At 36.8% G+C, this 14,992-nt stretch overlaps 1 protein-coding gene and 1 long non-coding RNA gene across 2 annotated transcripts in view; one reads left to right on the top strand and one right to left on the bottom strand.

Moving 5' to 3' along the window:
* The window catches only part of LOC135195233 (uncharacterized), a 36,500-nt gene extending 33,478 nt beyond the window's left edge, over positions 1-3,022 (bottom strand). The window contains exon 1 of the mRNA XM_064221501.1: positions 2,731-3,022. Within this exon, the coding sequence (XP_064077571.1) occupies positions 2,731-2,842 (112 nt within the window). The 5' untranslated portion in view covers positions 2,843-3,022. The remainder of the gene's footprint in view (positions 1-2,730) is intronic.
* A 5,775-nt stretch (positions 3,023-8,797) lies between these two features.
* Positions 8,798-11,316, top strand: LOC135195455 (uncharacterized). Its single transcript, XR_010310132.1, has 3 exons — positions 8,798-9,010; positions 9,344-9,440; positions 10,825-11,316. It is a non-coding gene; the product is annotated as an uncharacterized LOC135195455 (long non-coding RNA).
* Positions 11,317-14,992: the final 3,676 nt, after the last annotated feature.

Here is a 14,992-nt window from a genome sequence, read left to right as displayed (position 1 = left end):
CAGTTAAAATATAATTTTAGTAGTAACTACGGTTTTGGTTTGCTCTGGGGTTATTGATTCTTAGGGAAATGAGGCTCTCTCTCTCTCTCTCTCTCTCTCTCGTCCTCGTTCATCCATCGCTCGGATCAATCTCTCTTCTCCTTCGTCTCCTCTCTTCTCTATACATATATATAATATTATATAATATAATTAAAAAATTTAATTATATATATTAATATAATATCTATATATATATATATAAGTATATATATATATATAGATATATTAAAATTATCGATATAATAGATATATATTATAGCATGCGTATGAAGGGATTCGTTTTGTGGATCCTTTCATATGCATGATCTTAACTTATATCAATAATGCATTGGAAACCCCCCCCCCCCCCCCCACCTCATACACACACATATACTCAGTGCGTCATGACTCTCACATTGCATGCATTCTGCCACTCCCTGGTTTTTGAGGCTCTTGTATTGTGGTTTGAAGAATTTCAAGTGAGGTTTTAGCAATATAAGGACTAATGGCCGAGAGAAAAGAAGTAAAGACGGAAATGTTCACAAAATTTTGCATTTAAAAAAAATTCTTTTATAAAACCTTCCGCACATGAATATATTACAGTAAGGGTGAAAAAGTTTATTATATTTTACCGACTAAATTGTTTTCTGATGGATAACATGCCTTTTTGAGAGTCACCAAGGGCTCTTTTATAATATGTCTGGTATACATGAGTTACACGTTAAGTATGATTTTGAACAGCGTAAATGACTTGTATAGCGTTTATGACTTGTATAGCAAGTATGAGATGGACGTGTATGATTGATTGATTTATGCTAAAACTGGCGTCACAGCACGTAGGTCACTGACCCCTGGGCATTGTGATGTGTTTCACGCTTTCATATATATAATTCTACCCGACGATCCTTACGTAAAATATATAATATCATTATTAGACGAATAACAAGCGTGACCGTTGTATAACAAGCCTAACAGATGATTCTTGTATAACATGAACGTAATGCATGACTTATAACACGCATAACTCTTGTTTAACATATGTGCCACTTATATGACACCCCAGTGACAACTTTCATGCATAATTATTATGCAGAGGATTACAACAACTACTCTATGATTCAGATCGCTGCTTTGAAACGACTCATTACACCCCTCCATTTTTGAAGCCCCGTCAGTCCTTAGTAGTTAGTATCAATGTAAAACCTCGTTTTGAATATCAATTTATGGTTACATTGATAATAATTATAATGGTAATATAACTAGGAAATATTTCGTTCAGATCAAGATTATATTCATCAGTTATGGATTAACAATGATGAAAAAAGTGATACATTATCCAGATTAAACGTGTTCAAGATCAGGAATGAATTGATCAGGGGGACAATCAAAGTATTTAGAGGTTTGAAAAAAAGCGCAGGAAAGAAGACTCAAATGGTTTGGTCATGTCATGAGGAGAGAAGATGAACACGTAATGTAAAGGGTTATGAACATGGAGGTGGAGGGCAGAAGAGGGAAGGGAAGGCCAAAGTTCAGGTGGAAAGATAAATTATTGAATGGCATGAAGGAAAAAGGTCTAAGAGAACAAGATATACAGAACAGAGGAAGATGGAGAAGGCTGACTAGAAACAGCGACCCCATATAGAAATGGGAAAAGCTGAAGGTAAAGAAGAAAGAAGAAGATTGTGAATTTTAATTGACGTTTTAACTAGTTCTCAACAATTGGTCAGTAAAAGCACATTTAAGCAATGGTCCACTTTCACAGCAGCCTCAGAGAGAGAGAAATCAGCACAGGTAAACCATACTTCGTGCTCTTATTACCACTTCGTGTGTCCATAGATTTGGAGGACTGACTCGCCTTCCGCTTTTTCCGCTTCTTTTATGACAGAGGGGGATTTTACGAGCTCCCAGTCGCATGAATTTTGGTATCAGCGTTTGATTTTGTACTTAAATGTTGCGTTATGAGAGGTGTGCGGTATTATTATCTTTTATTATTATTGTATCCAAGTTGCAACCGGTAATGGTCCCATAGGGAAAGCAGCTCGATACGTAAGAGGAACAGACGTAAGAGATAAATATGAATGAGAAATGACAAAGAAAAACAATTAGTATAGATGATTTACAATTATCATTCATATATCTGTAACTTCATTTCTGAGAGTGTGGCTTCCACACTAGGACAATGATTATTGTATTCCAGCTTTAACGGCATTAGAGGAATGTCATTTGGAGTTATTACTCTCGGGTCACTTGTGAATTTTATTGTCTGTGACTGCTTATGATTTCTATTTGATACGATCTCAGTATAAATATGCTTAGGTAGGGAATCCAAGTTTTAATTAAGATACCTTAAAGGGCTGTATATTCATATTAGGCCCTGGTCTTCTCAGAAAAAAAAAAAATGGAAACGAAATGTTTTCCATCATAGCATATGGTTCAGCCTCATTTTTAGAATATCGTTTCTTCGAAATTGCTTTTAACTGATTCGGTCCAATTTCATAGAAAATGGAATTTACTTTTAAACTGATACTTTCTCGTGAGAAATGTAGAGATTTTCAGTAAAAACACAGCATTAAGTATCGAACGCTGACGTTGAAGATATAAACTCATTATTTTATAAAAATTTCGAGACATTATTGTAATAGCAAGTTTCCATGATCAAAATGGGATATTACCTTTAAGGAAGGAAGAGTAAAAACTAAACAAATTACTTACTCGAAAACCATGCCCTTGGAGAGTAGGGCACGGCGACGTCTGTGAAGTTGGAGCTCACCCCGAGAAGGAGTCCTACCCAAACAAGCACCCTGCAAAATCCTTTGGCACTCATGGTGGCACTGCCTACATTCAATCGACACTCCTTCCAAAACACCTTCCAGTCTAAGATGGACCTCCGAAACCTCTGGAATTATTTCGACCTCAAGAGTTAAGACTCAGCAGCAACAACCTTGAGGACCAGACAGAAAAAAATTCAAAGACTGGAGGGCTCCTGCGTTGACTGAACGCACGGACCAGCTAGCACCAAATGCCAGGAGAGAAGGAAAGAAGGGGAGGAGGAGCAGGAGGAAGAAGAAGAAGATGGGGAGGAGGGATAGGAGGCCCATGGGATCAATGGGAATCGGAGAAAACGCCCACCGTAAGATGGGGGGAGGGAGACTGGTGTGGTCTACGGGTGGGAGGGTGGGACGACAGACAGACAGACAGGTGACGGTCCCGTAAATCCCCTTTATATGCCATAATAATAGAGGAGTTGCTTTGTTGACCGAAATTACAGCAGTCCCCCTCTGCCTCGACCCTCCCACCCACCTACTTGTGATCTAGGTTTACGTTTTATGGGTGTCATGGATCCTGGAGTCGTTCTATGGTGGAAAGCAGGATTTAAAAGTTTTTTGTGTTGCTTATTATTTGTGTATGTGTGTGTTTTTTTATTGTTTTCTATAGTTAATAGAACCTGGAAACATATTCGTTGTAAGGACCTTATATTTTAGCCATTCGTTTGATTCGGTAATGATGACAGGTGAAAAGAAGAGAAATGAGGCAATTTTAGAAAAAACTTGTGGATTTTTTTTTAAAGTACATGTTACTGAAGTAAAAAGGAAAAAGTAGGGCAGCTCGAGTGGAACTAAATTTTTAAATTATTTAAACTTAAATTGACACCTTCTTAGAATACGAAATAAGTCACTTGCACCTATTCTGTAGTAGGAACCATCGGTTAAAAGTTATATAGCTTGCTTGCATAGGTGTGGAGATGGGTTGAAATGGAGAAACAAAGCTACTGTTATGTATAATATATTTAAAGATAAAACTGTACAGATTCCCGAAAGCTATCTACAGTTTTATCCTTAAATATATGTACAAATACAGAACTGCAGATGTGTTTCTTCTGTTTAAGACTCATGCTACTATGAGTATTTTTTAATTGATTGAAATCATGACGTCGGATTTACTACAAAATTGATGTGATTTCCACCATACGTGAGAAGCCTGGTTAAAATTAACTAAGAACAAAATGAGCAAGTTTGCTTCCTATATGCCGATTGGTTGAAATCACCTGTGTTACAAGAAATAAGGTCGTTTGTGGCGTTCGTGCCTGGTTGAAATCGAGAAAGTTACAGATATGCGACAGTTAGTTTTATACGTGTCAAGATTGGTTAAAATCACTGACGATATTTGAGACATACACGCGAAGCTTTATTGCTGTTAAGGCCATAAAACTAATTTTTTTCTTGCTTCAAGTACAGATTGGTTGAAATTACCTAAGCCATAGAAAACAAGTTAACTATATATACATGTGAGGGTTTTAAAAATCATTTAAGTTATCACAATAAATTAGGTTATTGCATAATACATGTGAAGATTGTTGGATTCAGGTTAGATGAAGATTGGTTGAAATCAGGTAACAACAATAAATGAGTCACTTTGCCTTATTTGAAGTCAGTTAAGTTAGAAAGCACCATGTTACTGTATGCATGTATGTATGTATGTATGTACGTACGTATGTATGTAAGTATGTACTTACGTATGTATGTATGTATGTATGTATGTATGTATGTATGTATGTATGTATATATATATAATATATACATTATATATATAAATTCATTCCTTATATAATGTATTTATATATGTATATATATACATATACACTCTCTATTTACATACCTAGGTAAGGAATGATATATATATATATATATATATATATATATATATATATATATATAGATATATATATATACATATTCATTCCTTACCTAGGTATGTAAATAGACAGTGATATGTATATATATACATATATAAATAAATGTATAAGGAATGAATTATATATCTATATATACTATATATATATATATATATATATATTATATATATATATATATATATATATGCAAACAGGCTTTATCATTTCATTATTTATTTCAATCAGACTTTTAACCGATAGTTCCTACTCAAGAATTGGCGCAACTGACTTATTTCGTATCCTAAGTAGCTATCAATTGAAAGTTTAAAAAATTTAAAAATTTAGTTCTACTTGAGTTGCCCTACTTTTTCCTTTTTACTGCAGTAACATGTACTTTAAAAAAAAACATTCCCTAATATATGCATACGTAAATAAGGAATGTATAAAGTTTCCTCAAGACAATGCATAACGAATATATGTAAAACTTCAAAATAATTTGATTACGAACTATTTAGGATACCATCCGTTTGTTCAGCATCAGTCTGTGGATCAGGCAGTAAATACTAAAATTCAGTTACACTGTGATTGGTGACAGATGTCGTTAGAACCGAAATAATAATATATTTCCGTTAATGAGCAGAAGCCATACTCAGAGTTCTTATGGTCTATCTTGTGTTTTATGTATTTAATTTTTCGTGGAGTAATGATTGTTTATTTTATTAGTCAGATGAGCCCTGTTCATATGAAACAAGCCCCAGGCACCATTACTTGATATTCAAACCTCCAAAGAATATGGTGTTCATTAGAAAGAAGCAACAGAAGGTGGTAGGAAATAAAGCAAGAAGAATTGTTATTATAAAAGGAAATATAATTAACAAATTAATAGATGAAGAAATGAAAAGGTAAGTAAAATACAAGGAGAATAATAGGCACTATGTACAAGATTTAAAATCAAATCACTAGTATAAATAATTTAGAGAGGTAGTCGACATTGATAAAACACCAGGGTTTCGTGCAGGTTCATGAAATGTTTACATTGACCACCTTTAAGGGCCCTTTTCAAGGTTGTTATTCATTTGTATTTAAGATGATAAGGAATGCCAATCTGCTGTGGGAAGGGAATTTATCATATATAGAGAAGGAAGAACATCACAGTTAGGATGTGTGGACATGACATTCTCTTAGCCTTGACAGCTAGTGGCGGTAGACTGAATAACACAGGGACTCTGAGAGGGACTCTGAGAGACAAAGTAAATACCAACTAAGAGATGACACTAAGCAGTAACGTTGATAGGAACATATGCGCATTTTAATTTATTCTTGTCTGTTGTTCTCTTTCATTCAAAGTAGAGTCAGTGAAAAAATTGCCAGCTTATAAATGCTTTTTTATTTTTTTTTTACGCGCCTAGGATTTTTTCAACTAGGGCAAAACTTAAAAATGAAATAACTTGGGAAGAAGTATTCTGTTAATGGTAAACGTTGTCTCCTTGTAATTCATATAAATCTGGTAATAATGAACTTACCTTTTTGAGTTTATTTGTTTACCGACACTGGTTAATTACTATGGAACTGTTGACTGTTTCATATATGTCATCTTAATTATCATGAGTTCGTTGTTTGTAAATCACTTGCATTTGTTATGAAATGTTCGAAAAGAATTGAGAGTAATGTGTAGTTGTCATACATAATACCACTTTCAAGATTTTTACTACGTTCAACATAATCATAAGCTCGTCTGAGGGTTTTCCGCTTAATTCATGGAACTGGCATTTTGCAAATTGAACTTAGCACAGCTGCTATAAGACTTATATACAAAAGAGACATCGCATTTCGCTTTGTATCAATAGCTCGCCTAATGGTGCCTTATGTATACAAACTCATACCTGAGCTTTGTCAAGATATACAGGTAAATGAAGAAAGTCAATTTAAAGTCATTCCTTTTATTGGTTCCATTTTTTTAATGTTTTTTTTTGGCCTTTCGGTTACCCGCCCTGTTCACACCAGACTCCTGCGGTCTGTTGCCGGTTTCTAAGCAATGATTTGCGGTGTGATTTTTCTAGATCCAAGCCCCCTTTTCCCCGCGTGGCTTCCAGATTCATTCAGAAGTGAAGTTCGACCGTAATGGTCTAGGAGATAAATGATGGCGAGAACTGAAAATTGACAATGAACGACCCCTTTATATTATAAAGCATTAACTTGTGAGAACAGTGATCGAGATAATCGAACGATAGATAGATAGATAGATAGATATAGATAGATAGATAGATAGATAGATAGCCCCCGAACGATTTAGTTTCCTGAAAAGTAGTGTACCTCGTAGAAGCGTCTGAAAAGAATAACATGAGCCCGATTTGCTTCGTACATTTTTCTACTTCCATTTCCTTGACCACCCGTTTTCCCTCAGTGGGGTAATAATTAAGCCTTGTGGAATAGGTATAATTGACACCCCCACCCCCTTCCAACCCATTTGTGGAAGGCACCCACACAGCAGCAGCAGCAGCTTGTCATCCACGGGACCACAGTACGAACATTGACTGCTGGAAACCACACGGTCATTTATGCGCTGACGTTGAAAGATGTGGAAATTTGTCATTTCGGAGACAAGACGGGGTGGCAAGGCCCTCGAGAGAAATCGGAGCAGTTACATACTAGTTTCTGAAACAGATGGAGCAGGGTCGTCCGCATAGTTTCTGAAACAGATGGAGCAGGGTCGTCGCAGATAGTTTCTGACAAACAGATGGAGCAGGGTCGTCCGCATAGTTTTCTGAGATGGAGCAGGGTCGTCCGCATAGTTTCTGAAACAGATGGAGCAGGGTCGTCCGCATAGTTTCTGAAACAGATGGAGCAGGGTCGTCCGCATAGTTTCTGAAACAGATGGAGCAGGGTCGTCCGCATAGTTTCTGTAACAGATGGAGCAGGGTCGTCCACATAGTTTCTGAAACAGATGGAACAGGGTCGTCCGCATAGTTTCTGAAACAGATGGAGCAGGGTCGTCCGCATAGTTTCTGAAACAGATGGAGCAGGGTCGTCCGCATAGTTTCTGAAACAGATGTAGCAGGGTCGTCCTTTTGAAAACACCCTCCTAACAGGATCTGAAGCCTTCTGGCAATTATGGGTGACACGTACAGATATTATACTAGTGATAATGCGCGTTTGTTTACAAACGTTTGAGCAGATGCTGTGTCCTATAAAGTTGTGATGGAAGGCATGAACGTGCAGGTTGATGGAATAAATGATTTTTTATTATTATTACTATAAATAATTTCCTACGTTAGTTTTTAACCTTGTGCTAATGAGGTACGCCTCAAATTTCAATTACAGCTAACTTTACATTGATAGAAGAAGTTATTAATATTATTAATTATAAATGATTTCCTACATTATTTTTTTACCTTGTGCTTATGATACGCTGCAAATTTCACGTACAACTAACTTTATTAAACATACACATAAGCATTATATATAAGTTTTTATATTATACGTATATGTATACATGTGCATGTGTTTGTGTTGACGCGCACATACTCCATATGTATATTTTCGTTTGTATGTTATTTTTTGTCTGATGTGGAAGTTCTTTTCTCATGGTTCATTTATCGTTCAGCAGTTGAACGATATATAATATATATATATATATATATATATATATATATATATATATCTATATCTATATATATATATATATATATATATATATGTGTGTGTGTGTGTGTGTGTGTTTGTGTGTGTGTATGGATGTAAGTGGTGTAATTTTGACCAATACACTGAAACCAATACCTTTCTTACTGAAAACCTCGCTTGAGTACGTTAGGAATGCAGTTGTTTACAATTCTAGTTCTTATGGTTTTTATATATATGTTTTGCAGGAATTATTTTATGTAGGGCGAGTGAAATTGTATGGTAAATAATAAATATAATGGGAGCCAGTATAGTGTATAACTGAATGAGGTGGGTGTTCGAATTTTTAAGTACTAATGAATTTCTGGGTGGTGCGTTATGATCCCTGGCGATAGATGGCGTTGCGTATCGTAAGCCAGGCGCTCACGTACCCATGTTTAAAGGCATTGACGTTCTCGAGTCTGTTGTCCTTGATTGGAGACATCACCCCACATCTTTTCCAAAGATGGTGGTTGCGGGACACTTTTAAGGTTCATCGTCGTGAACTATTTATATTTGTTCTCCGTTAATGTTAAGTGAACAGGACTTGCGAGTTGCGGACTTGCGGTCCGCATTCTTTTTTAGTACGATTACTTCGTTTACTTCGTACCCTGATGGGTAGGATAGACTGGAAGGTTTGGCGGTAACTTTCTTGGTATTTGGGTGAGTAACGCTGGTTCTCTGAGCTGTACTACTACTGTTTTTAATGGAAGCTTGAGTCATAACGTAACATTAATCGGAGCGTGTAATTTCATCTTTTTGTTATATATATCATTTTGTTTTTCTACGTTACGTCAACTGATCATATTTTACATTAAAACGTTAAGGCATTGGCCTAGTATAGTGTTTGCATCGCTCAATATATTAATTAGTGGTATTTTTCTTAATTCCATTTTGAGTATGCATTAAAAGGAATGATTAACTTTATATATATTAGATTTTGTAACTGCCATAACATGGTTAAAGTTTAACTTCGTGCCTCCCCATATTTGGAAGTGGACGACGAAAGCCTTAGTGGAATATGACTGGACGAGACATGCCTATGGCATACTTAGGAGTTCCAGCCTTTCGGTGAAAATCTTTCAGTTATTAGGTAAGAGTTTGTCTGGTCAGGTTATTAAAATTGTATTGGTTTCATTTTATATATATATATGATCTTATTTGTACTGTGCCACTACCAATTTGTTTACCCTCCACCCCTTCAGGGGCGGTGCCCCTGGTGGGGTGAGGGTAGCTCCCTTATAAAACTTCTTATGGTGGGTCGAAAGACCTGCCATAAGTAGTTCTTGGGAGTTGTAATTTTCTTCACTTACCAAATGACTAATGAGTTATCTAGGTTTTATCCCACTAGGATGTGTTAAGTTGGACGCCTCTGGTCAAATGTCAGGTCAGTATAAAGGCGTGGAAACTTGTTCAGCAATGCTGAATAGCTTGTTGTTAACGTTAAGGCAGACTTTCGAAGGGTCCACTCCGGCGCTTGGCTATGTGCCAAAAATTTTATAATCTAATCTAATCTAATCGAAGGGTCCAGCTTAACTAGGGTCATGGTAGTCTTGTGAAGGGCTTTTGTTGACTGTAGGAAACTTTGTAGGACGTGAAATAACTTACTAGGCCAGTTTAAAGGATTTGTGTAGCTTATGGTAATTTTGAAGGGCCCAGGTTAAATGTTTTGGTAGTTTGAAGGGGTCTTAAGTAGTTTAGGTCACGTTTATAGAACCCAGAATAAATTTGTTAGTTTGAAGGCCTGGAGTATGTTATGTAACTTTGAAAGGCCTGGAATAACTTGTTAGGTCAGTTGAAAAAACCCAGGGTGCACTTCCAGGTTTAGAATCTCCCGAGTAGTCTTGAGATCTAAGAAGTTTTACAGTCCACTTTTTAGTGAATGGTAATCTTAGGTTAATAGTTATCTATCATTTCAGCAGGCTTAAATGTTTTACCTAAACGTCTGGATTGTGACATTCGCTTTGACTGTTATGGGTTTTGTGTATTTGTAAGTTAGGGGCCTTTAAGCCAGTTCAACCTTGTAATAGTTTTATCCCTCAGTAATAAGAGTAATGCTGCTGGTAATCTCTTCTTCGACCAGTGTTGCCTTATTCCAGGTTTTTGGATATTTTCATTTTAAACAGTTTCCTTGGACTAGAGGACTAGCATTTGTAGACTTTGGAAGAGTTCCTTGTTTAAATTTGGTTTGTCTTTAGAGTAATTGGAGGTTCAATTAACGATGTCAGTGTCTTTGAAAGATTTTCAAAGTTGTTGAAATTTACCGCCGAAGATGGAGAGTTTTGTGAATTGCTTGACTCTTATGTTAAGGTGGCAGTAGTTTAGTTAATGTAAGGTTCTATTTAACTGAATTACCTGGCTTTTAAAACATTTAAGCCTTTTCCATATAGTTTGTTCTTGGAGAGATTAACGAAAAATTTGTCTTAGACTTCGGTGCCCTACAAAGCATACTCTGCCGTAATTTCTTTTCATTGCAGGTTTTTCAGTGATTGGTATTTACCTAAAGTTTGGAAGCGAAACTGTCCTCTTCAGCGGTTATTTGACAGGGAGTCAACGATTAGCAATACTGGAGCGTAACGACTGTTAAACCATGATGTAGGTGCTGCCGGAGGGTGTGATTTTTATTAATTTTTTATTTATTTTTTAAGGAGCGTCCGTGATTTCTAAAATGCATTTGGCTTAGAGAATTTTTTTATTTTTATAGATGTTAAAGGATTAAATGTAATTCGCCGCACTTTAATTGCAGAAACACCATTTTTGAATAGAATACAGATCTGTAATTCCCTTAAACTTTTCGTGAGTTGTTCAGATAGGAGATTGTTAGATTTATGGAATTAATTTATTTTTAAAACTATGCATTTATAATCTGTTGAATTTCTTTATCCTTTAAATTAGATCTCTGTATTTGTACTTTTGAGTATATGTACTCTGATTTTTGTTGAATTTCTTTACCCGTTAAATTATATCTTTTGTATTTGTGGATGGATTTTAATCTGTCATAACATGTTGAAAAGGCGTGACGTGGAAAGTTCGCCCATCTGGTAGAAAAAATTATGGTTAAAATATTCCTTGGTTAGTTTACGGTTTATTTAAAAGGACCTGTCTTTTTGTTGAATTAGAAAGCTGTAGGATGGAAGCACCTAATTGGTTTGGGTTTTTGTTCCCTTTAACTTATGGCAAAAGGGAAATTTGGTGAAAGTATTATTGACTAATGATTGTTAATCCTAAGAAAATGGGGAAGGTAGTAAAAGTAAATGGACGGAGCCGTGAAAGTTTTAAGAATGTTTTCTCGGATTACAAAGTGTTCTACGAAAAAATAAATCTTTACAAAAAATTACCAGTGACATTTACTAACGTTAAATAAACTAACCGTTAAGAAGAATGTGTAAACAGTTAAGAAGAATGTGTAACTTACAGAAGTTTTACTGGAAACGTTCAACAAAAGGAAAGTACTTAAAGTAGACAAAGCAATAAGAATCTTAATGTATTCAGGGACTGAAATAAATTTATATTACCAGGAAGCTTCAGTTACACATTTTAAATCTCTCATTCAATAAATGCAATTTAGAATGTTTTAGGTTACTTTCATAGCTGTAGTTTTTTGGGGGAGAAATGATCGCTAAAAAGTGCGTGGTTAACTTAACAAACGAAACCTACAAAAGTTCGATTGTCTGGCATTCCACCAAGGAGTGAGGTGAGTATTTCTGGTGATAGAAGTTCTCTCTCGACGTGGTTCGGAAGCCCCGTAAAGCAGTTAGTCCCGTTGCTGAATAACCACTGGTTCCATGCAACGTAAAAAACTCCATACAAGCATAATGGCCATTACCTGCGTAGCAAGCACCGACGGATTGAAGTGAGTTGAATGGAAACCCTTGGAGGATGTATTGGATAAATTGCTAACTATTAATTGGGGGATGAATCTTCACGTACGCGGAAATTAGTTAGCTTATTGAACCGTTAAAACGGCTGTTTCGGGAGATATGAACAGTGTTCATATGTGCAAGAAAAATTTAGCAATTGCCTTAACTCCTTAGTCATGCATTTTGTATAAAATAACTTAAAAGGCCCTCTACTTGAGATGAAGTGGTACTTTCGGTTATGGTCTCTCTCTCTCTCTCTCTCTCTCTCTCTCTCTCTCTCTCTCTCTCTCTCTCTCTCTCTCTCTCTCTCTCTCTCTCGTTGGAGGATTGTTAGGGTAGTCTTCTGGAATGCTTGTAGGAAACATTAGTGTTCGAATGGTGTTCATAAAAAAATGTTTAAGTCGCCCTCGGTGGTGTGGCCCTAATCTGTAGATAAGAAGTTTTTAAGCCTGCTGATCTTGTGTGGTTTGGTCTTTAAAATTTTTCTCATAACGTCAGGGTTGTCTAAATTTCCCTGTCGATACTACTCGTCAGCTCTTGTCTACTACTCGGTTTTATATTTAATGAGAATGAGGCGAAAGCCACACTTCTGGAGAGACAGGCTTTAATTATTTGTTCGTATATATAAGGTGGTTATTGAATCTCTACTGCAAAGTGAGTAGACCAAATGCGACGCAATGAAGACTGGAATTAAAAGAGACTGGGGAAAAAGTTTCAAATTTGACCCGAAGACGGGAATTAAAAGACGCTGGAAAAAAAGTTTCAATCTATAGTGTGCTACGTAAGGCCTATCGTATGTAATACCTACGAGGGGTGGGGGGGTGTCGGTTAATTGCTTAAAACTACTTGGTTTTCAGACCGGTGCCTCCACAGCATTACCTTCTTAGTTTACATATGTTAACCAAAATTTAATGTAAGTGGTTTTGGTTAGTCTATGAAGTCCTCGTCATAGTCGTTTAATTTGATATTGGCATTGAAAAGTGAGCTAAAGGCCCGTCCACACGACGAACTCTGCTCGATGTGACTACAAACGTCGAGATACAGCGGATAAGGTTTTGAGTTTTCCCGCTTCTGACATCTCGACCGTTTGGACTGGGCTTAATAGTGTTAAAAGTGGGCTGTCTATCTTCAAATACGACTAAGTCACTTTTTTTTGTAAGGTTGCATTTTTTTTTTGGTAAGGTTGCATTGTTACGTAGATATAAATAATGCTGGAAATGGGAGAGGTGTAAAACTGTAGCAAAAAAAATGGATTAGGGAAGTGGGACTAAAAATGACACTTAAAAATGACAGGAAGATGATGTAAAGAGTAGGATAATTGCCTCTGAACTTTGAGGGCGTTTTTGGGTTTTGCTGTTTGTCGATAATATTTGCGGGAGTATGTTACGAGGTTTACAATTTTCTTGCCTTTCCAAAGTGAGGTTAAGCCGCGTAAAGGTGCATCCACACTGTCGAACAATGTCCGACGGACAAAAATTGTTACCAGTTAACAATAGTTTGCCGGTCTTTGCTTTGTGAGCAGAGTAAAAAATTGGTATACAACTTCATCTGGTACCACTGTTCGTTGCCAGATCTACGTCCATCGTTACAACGCTTATGACGTCATCCTGCTTCGCCTATGATATGGTAATGTTTGTCCGTCGGACATTGTTCGACCGTGTGGACGCGCCTTTAAGGCCTGTCCACACTAGCGGGCATGCCCGTCGGGCACTTCCAGCTGTTTATATTTTCTCTCGCTTCTGAAGCAGTGTTACCAAACAATCGCATCATTCTGGCTCCATACTCGGTCGGTCGGTCAGTATAGCGGAACTGGATATGGGGACAGTGTTTGCCTGTCGGGCTGTGCCCGCTAGTGTGGACAAGGCCTTAGTTTCAGTATTTTTCCTGCTGTGACCAAATTGTGTACGAGCTTCATACTAGTTGAATCAATGTGACTTTGGTATTTCAAACTTTGTTCAAATGCATTTAGTGGGGTAGGCTTTTATAAATCTCGCTTTTATTACTTCGCTTTATAAGCGCCTCAGTGGCGTGGTCGGTTTGGTCTCGGACTACCACATCGGTAGCTGCGAGTTTGATTCTCGGGCATTCCATTTGAGGAGTCAGGAGATGTGTGTATTTCTGGTGATAGTTCACTCTCGACATGGTTCGGAAGTCACGTAAAGCCGTTGGTCCCGTTGCTGAATAACCACTGGTTCCATGCAACGTAAAAACACCATACAAACAAAACTTCGCTATATACTTAATTTGCTAATTTCCTATTTTGTTTTTGGTCAGGTCATTCTGGTTTTACTTATAATTGCGGTTTTCCTTGTAATAACAATAACATGAGTTTAGAAGTACGAAATCCCACTTATAGCGAGCAACGTCAATCCCCAAGTTGGAGCTGATTAAAAGGAAAATATGAAACACTTCTACTTTTCTAGCGCCTTAAATATATCTTATAAATCGCAGGTATTACTTAAGGTTCTTTGCAGCTTCCGTTTGGTAGCTACTGTACCTCCGCCGTTCATATTCTCTCTCTTCCATCTTACTTTCCACCCTCTCCTAACAATTGATTCGTAGCGCAACTGAGAGGTTTTCCTCCTGTTACTCCATTCAAACATTTTTTTTACGGCCAGCATCCATTTCAGCACTGAATGATCTCGTTGGTCCCAGCGCTAGGCCCATGGCCTAAATTCTACATCCTATTCTGTTCTGTTCTTTCAAGACCATTCTACATCAGTGGATGTTTAGTTCAAATAAGCAAGATTGTGTTCCTTTTCTTAAAGAAAAAATAAAATAAATA

The sequence above is a fragment of the Macrobrachium nipponense genome, chromosome 16, assembly GCF_015104395.2.
Source record: "Macrobrachium nipponense isolate FS-2020 chromosome 16, ASM1510439v2, whole genome shotgun sequence".
Taxonomy (NCBI): domain Eukaryota; kingdom Metazoa; phylum Arthropoda; class Malacostraca; order Decapoda; family Palaemonidae; genus Macrobrachium; species Macrobrachium nipponense.
Note: the sequence above shows the minus strand (reverse complement) of the source record. Positions and strands in the feature narration are given on the sequence as shown.